At 38.7% G+C, this 21,173-nt stretch overlaps 1 protein-coding gene across 1 annotated transcript in view; it reads right to left on the bottom strand.

Moving 5' to 3' along the window:
• The window catches only part of LUZP2 (leucine zipper protein 2), a 211,909-nt gene that overhangs the window by 4,988 nt on the left and 185,748 nt on the right, over window positions 1–21,173 (bottom strand). The window contains exon 10 of the mRNA XM_063332815.1: window positions 9,799–9,885. Within this exon, the coding sequence (XP_063188885.1) occupies window positions 9,799–9,885 (87 nt within the window). The remainder of the gene's footprint in view (window positions 1–9,798; window positions 9,886–21,173) is intronic.

The following is a 21,173-nucleotide window of genomic DNA, read 5'->3' as shown; positions in this document are numbered from 1 at the left end:
CCAGTGAGGAGGAAGCCCAGTACAAAACAATACCCCACTCAACGTACGCTTGTACAGAGATACAGACACCTGGGCAAAACACAGCTTTCCCCGTTTCTCTCAGAGAAGATCAACTGATTTTCTTCCAAAGAACGAACACTTTTTTCAATGATTACTAGAAAAGTTAAGAAAGTGCTAAGACTAAAACAAAAGACTAAAAACATCCAAGTAGAACCAATATCCTGAAGGTAAAAAAAAAAAAAAAAGGCAATAAGTCCCAGAAAAAAGATCTCAAGTCATTCTTGTTAGTTTAATGTAACTCCATTGACTCCTCTCGCACCATCACAACAGAGCAGGTTGAAATTCGAAATCATAGAATGGTTTGGGTTGGAAGGGACCTTAAAGATCATGTAGTTCCAACCCCCCTGCCCTGGGCAGGGACACCTCCCACCAGACCAGGCTGCTCAAAGCCGCATCCAGCCTGGCCTTGGACACCTCCAGGGATGGGGCAGCCACAGCTTCTCTGGGCAACCTGGGCCAGGGGCTCACCACCCTCACAGGAGAGGATTTCTTCCTGATATCTAATCTAAATCTCCCCTCTTTCAGTTTAAAACCGTTACCCTTTGTCCTATCACTGCACTCCCCGATCAAGAGTCCCTCCCCATCTCTCCTGTAGCCCCTTTAGGGACTGGAAGGCAGTACCTTCTCTCTCTCCGGAGACCCTGTCAGCAATACTTCACGGATGCTCTGGTTTTCATGCCAAGTGTAACATGATATTTCACAACATGGGCTGTTTCCCCAGCTGTCGTGCAGACAGCTGTATGGAGAGGAGCAGGAACATCGTGCAGAGGATGAAAGAGTTTTGTCTGCACATAATCTCCATTGGTATTTCATAATATGAAATAATTTTTTGCCTGTCCCCCTTCTTAGTGCTTCCAGAGAAGTTCAGCAAGGCTCTTAAGCTACATACTAAAAATTAAAACAAAAAAAAACCCAACAAAAAAAGAAAAATTTCTAATACCCAGGGGAAATGAAGGCATCGTATCTAGATGATTGACCTCTGTCCCTTAGCTAATGTGTTTTCAGGGATCCAGGAGCGTAGTAATAATACAATGTAATAACGCTGGTTATTTTCTTGTTTGTGCCTGAAGTGACAGGCGGATAAAAAATACGAATTAAAAGGCAGAGGCCACAGCAAACGTGGACAAGACTAAATACCTGGGAAGCTGTAAAGTAAGGAGAAGACAATTCAACACACATGCTTTGATCTAGCAGAAAAATAGCGGCCAAAACCTTGCAACATTCTTAAGAGTGCAAATTATTGTTAGCATGGTGAAAAGATGACTTTTAAGGCAAGATTGTGATAAAAATACTTCAGCGTACAGGTTTGTGTTTATGAAACTAACAGCAAAAAAGCTAACAACGTTCCCAAATTCTAACTGAATTACTTAAGTCTATTTTCTGCCGTTGGCCTTTAGAACAAAAAGGGCAGTTTATCCTTAACTGCCTTCCGTGCTATCTTCTGCCTGCCTTTAAGGAGCCTGAGGGTGGCAGTTTCAAAGGGAACGGGGATGGCAAACTACACTGCTGCAATTCCAATTATTTCACAAAAGCCGAATGTGATGTACAGGCATCTAAAACACAAAGCAAGCCAAAAATGCATTTTAACACTAAATTCTCCATTTTCCAATTTCTTGTTATACTTTAAACGGGTGTTTTGGAGATCCACGTATAGTATTCGCTCTGTTCATCTGCCACAAACAATTCTTGCATCACCAGGTTGGAAGGCACTTTTGGGCCGTTTCATTGTTTACCTCACCCAGCTGAGCTTAACGTTTAGTAGAGCATTAACTGCAACTGTCACGTGTGTAGGTTCATCAGTGACGAAGAGGGATTCTGCTGTTGAGATTTCCTGTGGTTCCTAAAGGCTTCTCAAACAAGTACAGTTCGGCCTAGCTTCATGAGCATGTGCCCACACAAGCAACCCCCTTTTTCTAGATTGAAGAAGCAAACCCTCACCACTTGTAATCACAGCCACTATTTATCCAAGTACACGGTTGTTAAGTAAATGATGACTAGTCCTTGAAGTAGTTTTATGATTCAGAGCAATGAAATAAGAGAAAGATGCATTTGTCTGAAACTTAGGGTCCTGCCTTCTCTCTTTTCCTCCCTCTCCCTAATATTTCCTTATTTTAATAAAAATTGTAATAATTTAATGTGTTGTATCTAGCCATTAGTGACAGATCCTGTAATTTCACCCATGAAAATACTGATTTTACAGAATAATCTCTATATTTTATTTGCGGAAGCATTCTTTCCTTACCGTTAAGGTGTTCTCACTGATATTTCCAGTATGTCTGCCATGCGTTTTGTAAATACGGGCATATTTGTAAGACAAACATTATATTCATTAAATTGCATATGCTGTATTTTTATCGTAAAACGCCAAGAACGATCTAATGTTTGAACACTCAACTTTAAAGGTTGTAGCACACAGCAGTCAGAATTCCAAGTAGCGAAAGCTAAACCTTTACCAATGAAAAGCCTTTAGGAAAAAGAAATTCCGGATACTTTTATTCAAGCATGTTTCATAGTTGTTGGCCATGCCATTTCACTGTTTTCACTGTTATTAGCTCTTTTCAAATTGCGTAGTTTGTTCTTAATGTCTTAATATTTATCTTGGCCAACATTTACAATTTTTATAACTAAATAAAAGAGAAGTCTTACCATTTTCTTCTCTGTGTTAGAGAAATAATTAGACCAAATTTAGTGATGCTGACCGCTCTTTACTTGCTCTACATAAACTTTAAAAAGCGTGTTAATGATCTATTCTTATTTGTAAAATAAAATTTTCACACAAGTGCATTTTGCCTTAAGCAATGCATTTTGTATATACAAGAGGGAAAAAAATATCAAGAGCACTAAGTGGGAAATGTAACGGGATAGGAAAATTGAGGGGGGGATGTGTTTTGAAATACTGTGCTGCCTTTATCAGTTTAGTGTGCAGTTCGGTTAACGAAGTATATTTGTGTGAAATTCTGCTTATAAAATATGCAGCTTGATCAGTAAAGTATGCAAAATTTCAGAAGTTGTGGTATTCAGTTCACCTAGCAAATTATACAGCGGAGCTGGAGAGGTTCGCAGCTGGATGTATAAACCATAAAGGATCAGCCAAGTGTGCATCTTCATTTAAAAAGAATTTTCAAAAAAACAGTTAAAATTCAGCATGTCCCTTGGCTATTAAGCTATGCAATTTGATCTGCAAGCTGCTGAACAATGTAACTAAAAAGGTATTCCACTGCATCGGCGCAGTGAATGAGAACTGGCTTTATTGCTCAAATAATTACCCGACGTATCACAAGTGGACCGGAAATCAAGAAGTTTGAGTAAGTGATATTATACTCAGCTTTTACAGTTAGAAAATATTTCCGCCCCTGCTAAAGGGTGTCATACAGATTTAGTAGACCAAATGTTGCAGCTTCAGCTTCCTTCTCCTCGCTACAGCCCTCCTGCTGGCTTCAGCGGGCACTGAAGCGGAAATGTGGGATGTTTGTGGAGTACGACGGAGAATCAAGGACTCACCTAGTTCTGAAGAAACTAAACCAGAAAAGGATGGCACGATTAGGTCAACAGACAAACTAGATATCTCAACGAAAGTGGTACTCGGCCGTATCATTCCTACTGTCGCGAGTCAGTCTCCTCAGCTCCCCAAAGCACTAGGGCTGCTATGGGCATAAGGAGCATGATGATTTGTTCATCTACGGTGGCAATAATTAGCTTAAACCAGTGTAACTCACGAAGCTTTATGGTTTAATGGTTTAATACCATTAATGGTTTAACACCGTTGAATTTTGACTGCCCTTGGATGAGATATCTCTTTGGAACTATTCAGATAAATTTGCATTTCCAGATCCTTCTGATTTTTTTTGTATTATTTGTTCAAATGACCTGAAACCACTAATAGACAAACTTAGTTAAAATTAGCTAAAACTATCAAAATGAAATTGAAAGAACTTGTATTTAAAATAGGAAAAGGCTATTATTTCCTCATTAGACAAAACCTACAAATTCTATAAAACTTTGCTATGGATTTGATGTTTGACTTGTTACTAAACACAACCCTTCCATAATCATGTGTGCCTGTTGGTCTACCATACCAGCTGCATGCCGCTCATGTTTTAAGAGGGCTAAGTCCTACTTGTTCATATGACAACTTGTGACCAGTTGTACCTTAGAATTACTGAAGTTTTTTGAATACTGAGATTTTAGCTCTTTACTACATGAAGTATGCACTTCTCTGACACGTTTTTTTTCCCGCACGCTGAATGGATATTTTGATTTTTTTAACATTTCTTCCCCCCCTCAATAATACAATTTTTCCAGTTTCTGAGGTGACCTGTTACCAGACTGAGACTTTGGAAATGACGATTTTGTGTTGTTGTATAGCAAAGAGCTTCAATGCAATCAGTAGTCTGCGTGCAGTTATACCTGGGTGTTTTAATCTCTTTTTTTTTTTTTCCTGTCAAAATAATTCCCATCTCTCCATGAAACATTTCCTTAATATTTGATTTTTACATTTACATACATGCAGAACAGATGACGTTCTATTAAAATGCCATTCTGCAGGGGAAATAACATCATTAGCCAAGTTAGGTCCGCAGTTCCCTCAAGGACATGTTTTATCAGACCTGCTCATGAATTTATGAGATCTGTGTTTCAATCTCCTTTGACCCCCATTGTTTAGAAGAAAGATATGGAGCAGGGTGTATGCGAAATGCCAATATATGTCTTCATAAGACAACTCTGCAGTTCTTCACATCCCTCTCCTATTTTAGAGCAGCCTATTGAGTGGATGGTTAAACGAAGTTGATGTAACTTCTTATGACCTTCATGGTCCTCATTTAGGGAACAGAATTACTGAATTCACTTTAAGAATTGTATCAGGTTGAAATTTTGTTATAATGATGATTTCTTTTTTCTCTCATTACTCCCTTGGGAAAGCGATGGGAGACTCCAATGTGATCAAAGCTCTGCAATTGAAACTGATAGAGAAAAATGAAGCAAAATAATGCGGTTGCTTAGAAACATGTACAAGTTTTGCTCCAATACTCAGTGTCCTTTGTCACTGAATGATTAATGAACATGCAGTGTTTGTTTACTGCAGGAAATTAAGGCAGTAAATAAAAGCACTATCGCTTTTATTTATCAGAGAAGACTCTACAAGGACAAAGAGCAAGAAACCTAAGATGAGAACAGAGAGCAAAGAATCACTTTATAAATTGTTTGATGTTTTAGCACTACCAAATAGGTGGTTTTAAACAACATGATACACACATAAGAATTATTTGATATGAAGAAAGGATAAAGTACTTTTTGGTATAAAAGCCAAAAAAAGCTCCCAAAAGGTTTTGAGAAGAGGGAAAAGGGAAACGATACAGGGAAAAGAGCTCTGCAGAACTCCAGTTCTGCACAGAGACTTTCATGAGTCAGTCACAGGGAAAACATCTCTGGACAAGACTAAGAAAAAATAGTATTGACAAGATTCCTCTAATAAAATAATAATAATGATCTAAATAATGGAAACTTTAAAAAGAAAACTAAAGTTAAGATTTTTTTGGTCTTCGTCAAATTTCAGATGATTTCAAATAATGAAGATGTTACATTACAGGATATCCTACCTACTTCTGGCTACTACAGGTCTCATGTCAAATTTCATGACAGCCAAGGTATCAGCAAGATTTAATTTCAAAATTTGCTAATATAATTTGGCCTGCTCCTATCCCATTTGTAAACAAGTCTTCATTTGCATTCATTCCAATGTAAACTACATTAATTATTATGAACATGAATAAAACCATAAAGAAGAAATTGCAGTTGGATTATAAATCTGAGACAGAGAGAGATGCTTAGCTATACACACTAAAAAATACCGTTTGAGACCAGCAACTACCCATTTCCCTTTATTTTTTGCTTTAACAATTGAAATATTGCACATTCTTCTCTAGTCAGTCTTTACTCAGTAATTCCTCCAAATTATAAATCACATTTTGTTTAGCAGAGACACCATCAGAGGATCTTTGCAAAGTTCTGAGAAAGCGTTGCTGAAATATTAGGTTTCTAAGCAACAGAGTTTTAAGCATATTCATCAAGGTCTTGGTCTTTTATTTTGGCCTAAACCTTCATTTATTTTTCTTTTTAAAATGGCACATGAGAACCTGTCATACATTCTCAACCATCCAGCCTATAATTCTTTTACTAGGAGTTTAGCATCCGTAAAAACTTCTGATAAAAGCGCACACAAACACACACAACCAAATAACGATAAACTTATGAGAAAAACTCTAATAATGTATTCCCAAGTCTGGAATTTTCTCAAAGCGATAGCGTTCACAGGTACAAATCACAGCTTTGTACTATTGAAGTCATATGAACCTTTAGGAAAAGAAATTGCTTCTAGTTCTTTTGGGATTTACGGTGGTCTCCGTAAAGTCATCATACGAGGGTTAATTGTGGATGGAGACAGTTTGAGTCCACTTCTCAAAACTAATTAATTTGCATTCTTCCTTGTCTCTAAAAAAGTGTGTATCTGTTAACAAAAGATATAAAAAATAATAATAGAAGGGGGGCAGAGGTTGCTAGCTCAATGTCACCATCTGCCCTTTGTGCAGTCCGTGTTCAGGTGGACAGTGCGTGTAAGAGAAAGAAAAAAATTCCAACTTAATCAGGAAAATTACTTTACTTGCCACTGTGAGCAAGCCACGGGACAAAAAGTGGCCACGGTAGGTCCTTAGACTTGTAAAATAGTCAGAGCAGTTGTGAAAAATGTATTTTAATGCTTTAGTTCTCTTTGAAAATGTTACTGCCTTTCTTTAATCAATCCTTGTGTTTACAAGAAACTTTCCCATTTTTATAACTGGAGTTTGCGCCGTAGTTAAAGTGAAATCAGGGGATTCTGACAAACTGGGATGTCTTATTTTCCCATGACGGGTTCTAAATGAGCAGTTTTCAAAAATTCAAGCGTGGAATCCTGTCAGTGCAGACGGATTTCTCATAAAACTTCACAGGTCGGTGGGGATGGTAGCAGAGAAATGGAGAAAATTCTCCAAGAATTATTTAATGCCCCTCTGGCAAGAAAATCCAGTACTGTGAGTGCAGCTGCAATTCAAAAATAAGTATTTCTCTAAAATATTATGCATATTGTGTATTACCTGAGCTATATTCATAGATCTACTCCTTCCCTTTTTGGACAGGACTGTTGGAGTGTTTCTTGCTTCTCTATGCCGGTTGCTGCACTTCAAAATAGCTCCTGGCTCTGTATGGCTTTGCTGCTATCTGCACGAAGAACCAGCGCCTGGAATTCTCTTTGAATCTTACCAGTCAATTGGTTTTATTTGGAAAAAACAAACCAAAACAAACCAAAACCCTAACTGAATTTTTATTTCCAATGAACACGCAAATAAATAAAAAAAACCCCACACTTTTAAAAGTCCCACTTAACGTAAACAGAACATGCTTTCTTGTATCTGTAATTTTTTGTAATTAGACTGGAGATCCTGTTTCTAACTGGGGTGAATACCACACTGGTTACGGCCTCCTTGCTTGGGGATGGGGTTGTCCTAAAACCTTTTTTTGGAACTCGGCTCTCAAAGGCTTTCCTTCAACAGGCACTGCAAGCACAGAGCGGTGAAATCTGTGTACGGTAGCGTGAATTCTTGATGGATTTTTTAAAATGTGAAGATAATGTAGCTATGTATATTACATTATATACATTTCTCAGCTGGAAAATAAATTTATAGCACGATAAGACTGCTAAAACTATTGCCTGCTTAATTTTCCGATAAGGAATATTATCTAGCAAAGCACAGTGAATTTGAATATCCCTATGGTATGCTTTCTCTAATTTTACTTCTTTTTCTCCATACAGAAGGTTTTGACAAATGCAGATTTAACAAACCTTAAAGATTTAAGATTTAAAGGAAACGTGAGTCCCACAGAATATAGAGTTTGTCTTAAAATTCGATAATTGAGAGATTAAATGATATAAAACTTAATCTTATTACCCAAATTTAGATATATAGCCTAATTTCTTTTTCTTTGAATTATAATGCTACTAAGAAGGGAACAGGGTTAGATTTTAATTTAACCAGAATAATGAAAAATAGTTCAACTCCTAAAGAGTTCTAACTCCAGTTAAGAGTCTCTTCTGCTTTCTCAGACACGTTTTTCACGCCGAGCAGCATACCAGGCTGACTAAAAGGCTACAAATACTAGTTGCTAGAAACACAAAAAAGACATCACCACCCCCTAATCAAAGCAACCAAATCCTTGATTGTATGGTGAAGCGCATCTTTTAGGTGTCTGGCTTTGCATTACTTGATATGGAAATGAAAAACTCTCTTGATTTGTGAAATGCATTAACAACTTTGGTTGTTGTTTTTTTTTTTTTTCTCTCTGCTTTAATGTATTCACTTCTGTAAAAAAAAAAAAGAGTTGCTTGAACAACTCTTTCCACATATATTCAGTCTAAATAAATTCAGCCTTTACCTAAAGTAACCTGTATTCCATCAAACTTCCTACAGCTTTCCCAGGTGACAGCCGATCTCTAGTCATAATCTAAATGGAGTCCACCCCGGCTTCACAATTTTATATCTTGTTCTTTTTCCTCCTTCTTCAATTTTTGTTAATAAGAAATGAAGTTTCCTTCATCTTTGGACATTAACAAAGGTACAAGAGCAAATTATGCACTCTTCTCCTGGATACACCATTTCTCCTTGACTCTGTCCCTCTCTAGAAGATGCAGCAGAGGGGAAGTTACTTATAATCGGCAATTAATAAAACTAGTAACATATTTGTAACAAATGGATAATATACACATCTTTTTACAATTTGTTGGATACTGAATTATCTATGATTTGTTTTCCAAACTTTTCTTCACGTTGCTACGATCGCTACCAGCAAGCTACCCAGTTACCTCCAGAGGGGTTTGTTGTATTTGGAGGTAGGTGACATGTTCCGTAGCTCATCCGAGAGCTGTCGTGACAGTCCTTTTCCTGCTGCCTTCTGTATTTCATCTGCAAATTAGTCAAGGTAGCACTATACTTTTTGGACTACTGAGCAGACAATACGCTCTCTCAACAAGTTCTGTCTCTCTCCTCCTTTCTGTCTCTTCCTGTTTAATTTGCATGGTTACAATTGCAGCCATAATACAGGCATTTGGGATTTCTGTTAACAGCTCCCACCGTGCTGTTTGAATGAGAGTTTTGCCTCAGTAAAAGCAGCAGATTTAGCTTTCTGTCAGCCGTGTCACAAGAAAAACACAGCTTGTGGCATTCCTAGACTGGCAGTGGATGAGATCACACATTTTCAACAGTCACGCCGACACCTCTTGCATCTCCCTGAAGGCTTTGTTTTATCAAATGAAGCAACTGTGACAGCTGTGCCTGACGATCAGCGGAAACAATATGTAAACAAGGTTCTGCATTTCGCTGTAATGCAGCAGCGCTTCAACGAGGAATGAGCCAATTCTGGAAACGGTTAAACATCACATCGCACCTATTCTTCTTCCCACACTGCTCTTCTTCCCACAACGGCTCTACAAGTTCTATTAAGTAGTCTTTAAAAGAAACCCAGAGAGTGTACCTGCACAGACTGACAGCAAAGAGCAGTTGCTCCTCAGCACTTTAATGCAGCGTAGAGCTGGCTTATAAAATATACGTACCGGCTTCACCAGGAAAAGTCAGTCACGCGGATAATCGCCTAAGGCAATAACGTTTTCACGTAATCTAGAGTAGACCCTGACTTCTAGGTGAGCTAACTTACATGTTGAGAATCGCACTCCTGGATGCTCTGATTTTCTTCCTTTCTCGAGGGCACGTGAAGATTCTCTTTCTCTGCTGAGGCGTTTCGCTGGCCATGGAAAATAAAAAAATAAAATTAAATAAAATAAACAGTTGATACAGATAAAATCTCAGAAAAGTCCCATTTGAAAAACCAGAATAACAACAAGAAAACAAGAGGTCAGATACTGCAAACTGTTAACTACTTTAGACACTGCATTTTCAGCGAATTTTGTAAAGGGAATGTTTCAATATTTGTTCTCATTGAAGCACTGCCTCATAAAGGATTACTTCCATATAAGTAATCAAGACTTTCTACCTGTAAACTGAACAGGCAAGAGTGACCGGGTGGTATATTGTATTGTATAATGAAATACAAGTTAAATTACATTTTCTTTTGCGTTATCGTTTGGATGGGAGGGTTAAAGGAGGAAAAAAAAGAGCATTTTCAGAACTCATATTCCTCTGACTCTTCTGGATTCTGGGAAAGAAGCTGTTTATGAACCGCTTTAGCTTATTTCAGCCGTCTGCAGCCTCTCCCTGCTGGGATGTCCCATCATTGTGAGCTGGGAAAACGTGTTCCATTTCATGCCTTTCACTTACCTCCTGCCCCTCCGAATGGACTGCTGTACAGGGCAGCTACTCCACAATCCAGGCTATCACTTCAGATAAGCAGTGAATTTCCTACCACTGAAATATCAGCCGGTTTAGGCACATTTTTCCATATTTCATGCAACTTTTAAGATTCAAAGGGACACGAACAGGATGAATATGCGCTGCTTTCTCAATAGAGAGCTTGCACTGTATTTATACCCCTGCATTGTTTCATTTAGCTTGATAACTTCACAATTTTGCCGCCTTAAATACTAGACCATGGCGTGACATGACAAGGAATAATTTCAAAAATAATGAGCCATAAAATCTGGAAAATGTATTACTAAATTAACTGGATATCCTGACACACGTATCATTGCCTGTACATGACAACTGCACACTCTGCTGAGACATAAAGTAACTAAAATGGTTGGATGTACAACAATTGCTGACAGTCATGAGATGATCGTTATGACCACCTTGTTATTCTTAGTTCTTCAGGATTATTTGCTTTGTAAAGCATTCATCTTCCAGTTTCTAATTCAAAGTCCGCTGAAATTCATGGAAGGAATGTAAATTACGTAAGATTTAAGTGTTTCCAAAAACATACCATTGCTAAAAAAACCCACGAAACAAAACAAAACGACCCAAACATAAAAATCGTAATGACTTATTCTTGCTCTGATACAATATAGACCCAGAAAATAATCAAATTATAAAATAGCATTGATGACCCCTTCTTTTTGTTATACGTTTCAGATTATGAAGAATTTGAAACTACTCTTCGGAATTTGGCTTCCATCAAATTGTCTGCAAGACATCTTGAAACTCTTCAGGGCAAAGGGGAGAGGGAAAAATCAAACTAATTTCTCTGCAAAGTTATCCTTTGACATCAGAACTATCCTTTCCTCATGTCACTTATACTGTGTTGAATTACTAACAAATACAAAGTTTCCAAAAATGATGGAGAAAAGGAGAAACCAAACCTGGCTGGTTACTGTTTGCAATATAGTCTCTCTTTAACAGCTCTTCAGTAAGGAATTGTTAGTTTTATAGAGAAAATGACTACTAGAAAAAGCGATGAGGTGAACAGATTAAAAAGACCAATATAAATAACTGTTTTGTTAAATAATGAATGTCATTTCGTACCTGTATTGAGTGATTTACCTGTTTGGACTAAAAGAATTATTACAGTTCTGCAAACTTAAATTTCTTCCCATTGAATAAGAGAGACACACGTACAGTGAACGACAGGACACACATTCACCTGATTTCTTGACTACCTGAACCAGTAAATCCACATGAGATGCCAGGCAAACCAGTCAGCTTGAAGCCTTATTAACTCAGGAGAATAAATGCCTCTGCACAGTGCCTCTCATTTCAGAATTTGATTCCTGCTCAAGATTGTACCTTAGCCAAAACCACGACATACACGCAGCATATATATGCAATTTCTCAGCATGATGTACTCATTTATACAGAAAAAGGGGAAGTTTGGGATATTTAGGTGAGGCTGCCATCATGATAACCCTTTCCCAGTGACACATTCTCAAATGCTTACAGTGTTTCCTACCTCTAGGTAGGAAAATTTCCAAATTATCATCCTCTTTAAAATTCAAAATATTCAAGTCTTGCCCTTTTTTCTCTCCCAAAACAAAAGATAACATTTTTCCATGTGTTTCAGTTTTCATATTTCATATGATTGTCTTAACCAGCAGGACCAGATTCTGTAACAGCCTTTAAAAACCACTTGCCGCAGCTGCACTGCTCAGACGCTGGCCAAGGGAGCAGTGATGGGTCTGCTTCGTTCTCTGTCTGGTTGCTAATTGATAAACATCATATCCCTTCAGCAATTGCACAACCATCATCTCCGATTATCTTTCATATTGTTACCTTAAGCTGACATTGATCTGCACACACCTTGAGTTCTAGTTTAAAAACCGCACCACACTTCTCACAGCAGCCCATGGAAGACAGGAGAACAGAGGGCAAGAAGGTGTCCTGCCAGGCCATGGCTGGGTCCTGTAGATTTGAGTTCTGTTCTTCTGGCCAGAATCATAGAATCATTCAGGTTGGAAAAGACCCTTGGGATCATCGAGTCCAACCATCAACTCCACTCTACAAAGTTCTCCCCTACACCATATCCCCCAACACCACATCTCAATGACTCTTAAACACATCCAGGGATGGTGACTCCACCACCTCCCTGGGCAGCCTATTCCAGTGTCTGACCACTCTTCCTATGAAGAATTTTTTCCTAACATCCAGTCTAAACCTACCCTGTTGCAGCTTGAAGCCATTCCCTCTTATTCTATCACTAATTACCTGTGAGAAGAGACCAGCACCAACCTCTCCACAATGTCCTTTCAAGTAGTTGTAGAGAGCGATGAGGTCTCCCCTCAGCCTCCTCTTCCTCAAACTAAACAGTCCCAGCTCCTTCAATCTCTCCTCATAAGATTTAGTCTCCAGGCCCATCACCAGCTTCGTTGCCCTCCTCTGCACTCTCTCCAGCACCTCGATATCTCTCTCGTATTGAGGTGCCCAGAAGTGGACACAATACTCAAGGTGTGGCCTCACCAGTGCTGAGTACAGGGGGACAATCACCTCCCTCCTTCTGCTGGTCACACTATTTCTAATACAAGCCAGGATGCCATTGGCCCTCTTGGCCACCTGGGCACACTGCTGGCTCCTGTCCAGCCGCTTGTCAATTAGAACCCCCAGGTCCTTTTCTGCCAGGCAGCTCTCCAGCCACACTGCCCCAAGCCTGTAGCGATGCATGGGGTTGTTGTGGCCCAAGTGCAGACCCTGGCACTTGGCCTTGTTGAAGCTCATTCCATTAGCATTGGCCCATCGGTCCAATCTATCCAAGTCTCTCTGTAGAGCCTCCCTATCCTCGGGACCACGGGGCCTGGGGGCCTAGAATGCTACAAGGCTTTCTTGCATCTTATGTAGGTACTTTTAATCTGTAACATTTTGAGTCTAAATTAAAAATAAATATTTTTGAAGGCTTATCCGTTTGCTGATGATATGGGAGTCTTTGAGGTAGACTTTGTAAATAAGATCCTTTGTTATTAAAAATAATCTCTCCTAATAAAAAATTAATATGCTATTATTTGTCTGAATGAAGCCTATTTACTAGACTGACAGCTTACCTAATAAAAATGCCATCAAGTATTCCAGAGTGAAACGGTTTGGAAACAGTTTCTGAACTCCTTCCCAGTTTGCTTAAAGCCTTCTGAACCCTTCTCAAAGCTTTTCAATGCAGGATTTCCCATGCGAATATTTTTTCAAGGATCATCAACCCTTCTGTCTTTTTTTCTTTGAAATAATTTAGAAATTACAGCATCTTCCTGGTGAGACCTTACAAGCTTTACTAAAACCCAAGTCTTCCATTTCAGACATTTGAAATAAGCAAAATTGTGTACGATGCATTTAATGTATATGCTTGAAGATGAAACTAGACTCCGTTGGTGTGTGCTTTCCTTGCAGCAAAACTTCCATCATACTTAAGAGAGAGAAGCAAGCCAAACTCATTATTTCTTTGAGTTCTTCTCCAAAATCTGCACAGGAATAAAGGACAAGAGCCCAATTCTGCTTCATGCCTTTGAAATTTCCTTCAGTTATGCTTTATATATTTTTAATTTCTAACGTCATACAGATTTTCTTCTCAAAGCATGCATTGTTATTATAATATCCTCATCTTAACTGCTAAATAAAACTGCAAAGCTAGGTCAGCTGAATTCCATCTTTCATAACATCTTCTGACTTTGGTACGTAGTTCAATTCTTTCCTATATTAGAACTAGTCTTATCAGATCTTTCTTCTTCCCACATGGCTTTCTGGCATGACTGCACAACTCTCTAGTCAGTGTTTGCTCGTGTGAGATGCCAGAGTGCTATTGACAGGACTGTTGCCAGATGACCTGCCAACACAAATACGGGTTCCATCCACACATTCACTTCCCATTACTTAGACTCTCACAAGATTATTATTTTCTACACTAAGGGTTTCTAGTGATATGAAATTTCCATGTTAAAAAAAAATACCTTTAAGGGTACTCGTACAGATCTAACGAGAAGATTGCAGGGCATTTTGAATGCAAGCAAACAAACTAAGCGATTTCTGGTGGAATGCAAGTCCATGATACACAAGGACCAAAAAACCCAAAGCATTTCTGTGACAGCCATGACGATTTTTCTCTAATGATGGTCAATGTCCTGATATGCATATTCATAGCCTGTTTTGATAAACTTTAAATGCAGAGATCATTGGATTTTGCCCAGAAACACATTTTTTGCTACTGAAGGTTTCACTGGCCCAATCCGCAAACATTCAAAGACTACCTACGGCAAAGACTTGCTAGCCTGCCTTCGGCGTGCCTGCTGTGCCTGGCTGCACTTCGTGACGTCCGTCTGGCACGCTGAGTGAGGCCAACCTCAGAGACCCCCCCAGGCCCGGGGTTGCTCCTGTTCCCCCACGTCCACTGGGGTTACGAGGCAGATGGTCTGCAAAGGGGCTACAAATAGGAAGCAACTGAGGCCTGAGTCATCCCCGCTTCTCAGCGCACTCAAATAGTTTGTGTTCTTCTGGGAGACGTCTTGTTCCTTTGGGATGGAAATGGCTTATTGTCATGTCTAGGAAATCCAAAATTGCTCAAGGATTTGTAGCGCTTACTGTGAAAAACTAGAGCAGTTTTATCGGTAGCTGGTGGATGAAGTTGTCAGAGCTTTTCTGGGCAAGGTGCACAGTGCAAGAGCCAGAAATATCTCCTTTCCAAAGTCAGTTCTGTCTGACTGCTCCTGAAAACCAGGGACTTTGTCTCTGTGTCACATGCGCACACAGGCCAACTGCCATGTAATGCCTCACGTATTTATTTTGGTCAAGAAAAAGGAGTAAAACTTACCACCTTTTCCTTCCCCCCTCTTTTTTGGGTAGCACCATTTGCAGTTACAGAAGTTCACAGCAGATTGTGTGATAGACTTTTGACTCGCTCTCACAGCCCTACATACTTCAGACATTATAAAGTAATTGACTATCTATTATAATTTTCCACAACAAAAATCACAGGTAGATAGGTATTAATATCTACGTATAGTATAAAGGAAATAACTGTATCACATTTCTTTATATCCTGACTTTAGTATCTTCCACAGTCTAACTCACATGCAGAAACACATGAGAAGTCCAATTCTAGTAACAGTAATCATCCTATATCTTTCTGTGACAGTGAGGGCCATCGTATATGTATACACATTTGTCTGTGCCTACAGCAGAGGTAATTAGTTTTTCTCTATTGCAGAGTCAATATTATTCAACAATGAGTGGGAGAGACATAGCACATTTTTTATTTCTATTCAATTCACACCTACAGAGTTACATTCATATGGAACAATCCTTCTCAAAAGACTGCCAATCCTACAGTGTACCAAATCTTTAAACTTCTATATACTGCTTCTTAGGTAAATAAAATTTCCTTTGATTTTTTTTATTATTATTATTATTTCCCCTATATTCAAAGAGCTTTAAGCTGGAAAATATCTGCTTACTGGCATACATCATGCCAACACTGAGCATTAAGCGCAAAAATCAGAAGTTCTGCAAGTAATCCAGGACAACCTCACTCTCATTAAAAGTGAAAATTGTTAGGACATCTTTAACACAGACACCGAAAGACCACGTTGTCTTTTCTTCACATTTCCCCTGCATTTGTGTTGGTTGCAATGGAATTTCTCCGAGATGAGCACTCACAATAACCCCAAATGGCTGAACATCCATCAGAGGGAAAGGACTTATTCTTTCAAACAGATCATTTGGGATGATAGATGACACATTTAGATGTTAATTTCCTGAATCATCCTTTTCATAACATTACTATGAGCACAGAATTTTCCCTCACACATGCAGCTGCCTCCCAGCAGTGTATTATGCTGGACATGATATGTACATTATTGTTTTAAAATTTTTCTTTGCTGTTTTCTGGGGTCCTTCCACTCTTGGAAAAACTACTCTAAAAGAGAAGAAAAAAAAAAAAAAGAAGAATTCAAAAAGTCTCATTTGTCAAGAGTTAGGGGAGTTATCTTGAAGTTTTCAAGCATTGTTTGTAGTATTTCCTACTACATAATTCTTGCAGTTAAAGTCAATTTCCTTGGGGAAAAAACTGGTTCCTAACCACCTCAAAACAGTGGAGCTCATCTCTAATTGAATATCCTTTCTACGTGAGAGCCAGTGCGGTGCTGCCTGAGCTCCAGAGAGCTGGAGGATGACAGTCTACTGTCAGCGACCCGAACGAAGCACCCTCTCCAGGGGAGTCCACCACAATGTGAAGCAAACTCACAAATGTGCTTAGAGATAAGAAAGAAGCGCAGAAACAGACAATGAAAATAAAAAATAGGTCACCTTCCTCTGGTAATATACAAAATGTACTTGCATTTACAGTATGGAGTGGAACCCCATTAACTACGCTCAGGCTTCTAGACAATTCTATGACTCTGTGACTTAGAGTTTATGTTGTTGCCCAAACGCCTCCAAGACAGCTGCAAAGGGCTGCTAAAGGAGACAGGACTTGTGGGAGAGCAGTGCCCTTCTACAGAAACAGCTGGAGAACTATTCTAGGGCACCTAAATAGGCAGTGGATGCCAATTTAAAGCAATTCCCAAAATACCTAGCTATGCACACAAAAAAAAGAAGCCACATCTGTTCATCACTGTGCTCTGAATTCTGCTTTTTTTTTTTTCCCCTAATACTGCTTATTTTGAAAGCGTTACGTATTTCAGATAATTTAAATACATGTTTTCTAGTAGAACCTTAAACCAACATTTCCAGTTGCCACCCCTCCTTTTAACCGCTGCAATTTCTTATTTATATTTCCAGGCAGCTGAGGGGGGGGGAAAGCCTCATGAAAATGTATGCAATCAGGTTTCCCAGGATTGGTAAGAGGAGCTCTATGATGAGCCACTGTACCTCAGTTTTCAACAGAGACAAAATGATGCGTTTACTTACATTTAACTGCAAACGAGACAGAGGATATCTAAGTCACAGACTTTGAGAAGATTAAGCAAAAGTAAACAAACCAGAATTCTGGTAAGAAGAAAGAGAGAGATAAAATTACCTAAATTAACTGAAAACAAAACTTAGAAATACTTTTCCCTGTACCGACCTTGTGAAACCCCAAAATAATAATCTACATTAAGAGGAGGACAAAACATCACCGTCGTCTTGTCACATAGCAGACGCACATAGGCTTGTACGAAACATATGAGACAACGAAAAACTGAAATTATTTGGGTCAGCTGTTAGGTAGGCTGTTCAGGAAAATTAAACACTAAAGAGAACTCCATATATCACACAATTTTGGAGCCTAGTGACGTTAAACATTTACAGTCCAAATTATATTTTAATCAATAATGACCACCATGAAAGACTCTAAGTAGTTCTAAGTAGCGCCTAGTGCACCCATACCCGACATGAGTGCACATATAATTACGCATAATTTATAATACCTAGTATATAGCATGATATATAATCTCAAGATAAATAATACGTTAATTTAGATATAATTTCACACGTGTGTATGTCTGTGCACAAGTGTGAGAGAAGACAGAGACAGCACAAGATTCAGATTAAATATCACCAGTCTCTACAAAATTCATTTTTTTAATCAGGTCATTCTAATGTCCAGCTTCTTATTCTTCCTAACCGACAAGATAAAAAGAAAATTCAATAAACTACGATATTAAAAGGTACGCTTCCAAGATTTAAGAAAAAACAATCTGACCATTTCCTAAGTCCCATAAAGCGACAACTTCATGAGAGTCGGAGGAAGTGACAGGTTTGTCATTTTTGGTATGTGTTTTTCTACATTTTCTTCCAGAAGACGGTTAATGTTGAACAAACTGTTATTACATTTGCCGATATGTTTCGATTTGAAGGTCACTGCAAGTTCGCAAGAGCATGCGTTGTTCTTTTGGGGTGGGGGGTGCATGTGGAGGGTTTTTTGACAGTACCCGTTTATATATTTTCAAATACTCTGTTTATCAGAGTCCCCATTCACTTACAGAAAGGACACTGAGGAAGCAATCTCCTGCTTTTTTATTTTATTTTTAACAGGAGTTGAATGGCCCTTATGCGTTAGAATATTTCCTAATGATAATAATAGCAGCAAGAAAAAACTACTTGCAGATGGTTCATGATGGCTTACAGGAAAAAAAATACCAAAACAGAAAAATTAATCAAATAAACTATTCACTGTGAAGCACTTGTTCCATTCTAAAGTTGTACGTGTCTTGGATAGCCTATGCAGTATTTTCCAAAGTAAATGTTTATAATGCTCAGGCTATCAAGTGCGCTAAGCAGAAATAAAGCAGAGAAAAGAACGACAATTCTGCTCCCCTCTTTGCGAAGGGTGGAACAATAGGATTGACACCGATACTTTCTGAATGCGTATAAATGTGAAATAATCTGAGCGCGGAGCATTAATAGCTATTTGATTACCCACAGCTTCTTTGGTCGCTACTCATTCCCTGTAGCAATTCTATGTTCTCTTGTTTTATGCTTCAATCTTCTATTATTAGAATCTTTGGTATGGAAAAAAAAAAAGAAAGAAAGTTAATACAATAAAAGTATTTTAACCTTCAATAAAATGGTGTCTTGCACTTTACATCTATAACTCTCTCTAAAGCTGTGAATACCTCCATATACCACCTCCCCCCAAAACATTGCTGGTCCTAAACAGCTTATTTCCTTCTCTTTCACATTAATAGGGTGGAGAAAATCACAACTAGCCAAAGAAGAGCCTGAAGCCTAGAGCTAATCAGACAGCAATTCCTTAAGGCTCGTACAGCCAGGGAAATCTTTAATCACTCCCATTAGATCTATATAAGACCTGATAATAACCCAGCAAAATCTCAGTTTGGGTACATTCTGACAAGCTAAATTTGCTCTATAAGATCAAGCTAGATTTTTCTAGCGTGCACCTTTTTGCACTGTGCCTCTTGCAGAATTAAAACTAAACTAGACAAAGAAAAATCATGTAAAGTGCAGCTTGATTCCAGTGACAACAGAGCTAACCCAGATAAGTCTGAAATTTATTAAGCGTTGACTATGGAGGATATTCAAGCATGTTCTGCGTACAGGGCCATTCTACTACTACCATACGCTTTTGGGTGATGCGAACTTGTGCAGATTCTTCGCAAAATAGACATTTGTAATTTTCAGCAGATAACAGAACTGAGAACTGCAGCTAAATGCATCAGGAAATCTTCTGTAACGTAAGAAAAAACTATTGAAATGTGAGGACAGATGGCATCCCGACAGTACTCGAAATGGCACTGCATCATAACAACGCCACAAACCCCAGCTATTCAACTTGGAGGGTCACTGAACAGGAACATTTTCCAAATGAGTCCCAATTACAAAAGCACCTGTGCCCAGTAATTTCATCCTAATTCAATGAAAAATGCAACACATTTAGCATCATGAGTCTTCATAATTTCTCATTTATTACCTCTGGTAAGTTAGCCTATTGTTCACCCACTCTATTTTAATCGAGGACATAATTGCAAAGTGAATTTAAAGGACAACTGGCTTACATTCGGCCAAAACCAAACAGGTCGATCTTTGCTAAAAATATCCAAACTTGTTATTCACATAGTAAACATAAACAAAGTGTGCTAACACAAATATCACACTAAAATTTGTATATATGTAAGAACCTCTAAAATGAGCCCACGGAAAGGAAAATTACATCCTATCAGTATAAAGCAATGCAAGATTTCAGCGTTATCATCAGCGAGTGACACTGATTCCACAACAGAAACCGGTGGAAATGGTAAAATATTTGCTTTGTAGGATTATCTGTTGGGATTTTGTCTGTAACCGGGTAGGTGTTCCCACAGCTGTCTACAGCTTCTGTCTCACTTTAATCGTTTGGCTGGCACGTAAAGGGGAGAAAAGTATCTTTTGAAAAACATCTATTTTATGAGTGTATACCAATAGTTCAAAGTCTGTGTCTTAAAGCACAAAAACTAAATTAGATTCATATAATCCAGTTAGGAAATTTAACAAGTCCTATTAGATCTCTTCTACCCCATCGGCAGGCGTAGCTTTTGTTAATCCTGGCTTTTATAGGTGAGAGAAATGCTCTATTGCTAGACAATTTGCTTGCTTTGAAGTCAACCCGGCTAATGATACAAACATTTTCTGAAGACGGGTGCTGCCTCTAATGATGCGGCGAGGTGTGAGCTGCATACATATGAGGTGTTTTGAGGACAGCTGACTGCTGTGGGAAAGCCTAAGACATCAGGGGTTTGGTCCTGCAAACTCGCTGGCACCACCACAACAATTTCGGTGGAAGCTGAGCAGGCTCAGTGCCTTTCCAAAAAGGGTGGAATTCCTATAAGACATCCCTTGCCTCTCTTTTTTTTTTTTTTAATCCCCAAAGGCAGCCTTTTCCTATGACCTTTCTGGTCTGAGATTTCCCTCAGATTAATTTCCTATTCTGTCACACATTTTAAAGAGAACGTTTGTGTGGTACTACAGGATTTCAGCCCCGAGTTCAGATCTCATGGCACTCGAGTTAGGTCGCTGGGTTATGCTGCAGACAGGTTCATAATTCATCTGATAGCGTGTTGTCAAGGTCCACAGACAGCCTTTGCATAAATATGGATCCTAAACCCTTTATTTATATCACATAGGCATGTATATGTCATTGAATGTATTTAAGAGCATAAAAATATCATTGCTAAACTGCTTTCAAGGCACTTTATT

The sequence above is a fragment of the Chroicocephalus ridibundus genome, chromosome 4 (genome assembly GCF_963924245.1).
Source record: "Chroicocephalus ridibundus chromosome 4, bChrRid1.1, whole genome shotgun sequence".
NCBI classification, from domain to species: domain Eukaryota; kingdom Metazoa; phylum Chordata; class Aves; order Charadriiformes; family Laridae; genus Chroicocephalus; species Chroicocephalus ridibundus.
Note: the sequence above shows the minus strand (reverse complement) of the source record. Positions and strands in the feature narration are given on the sequence as shown.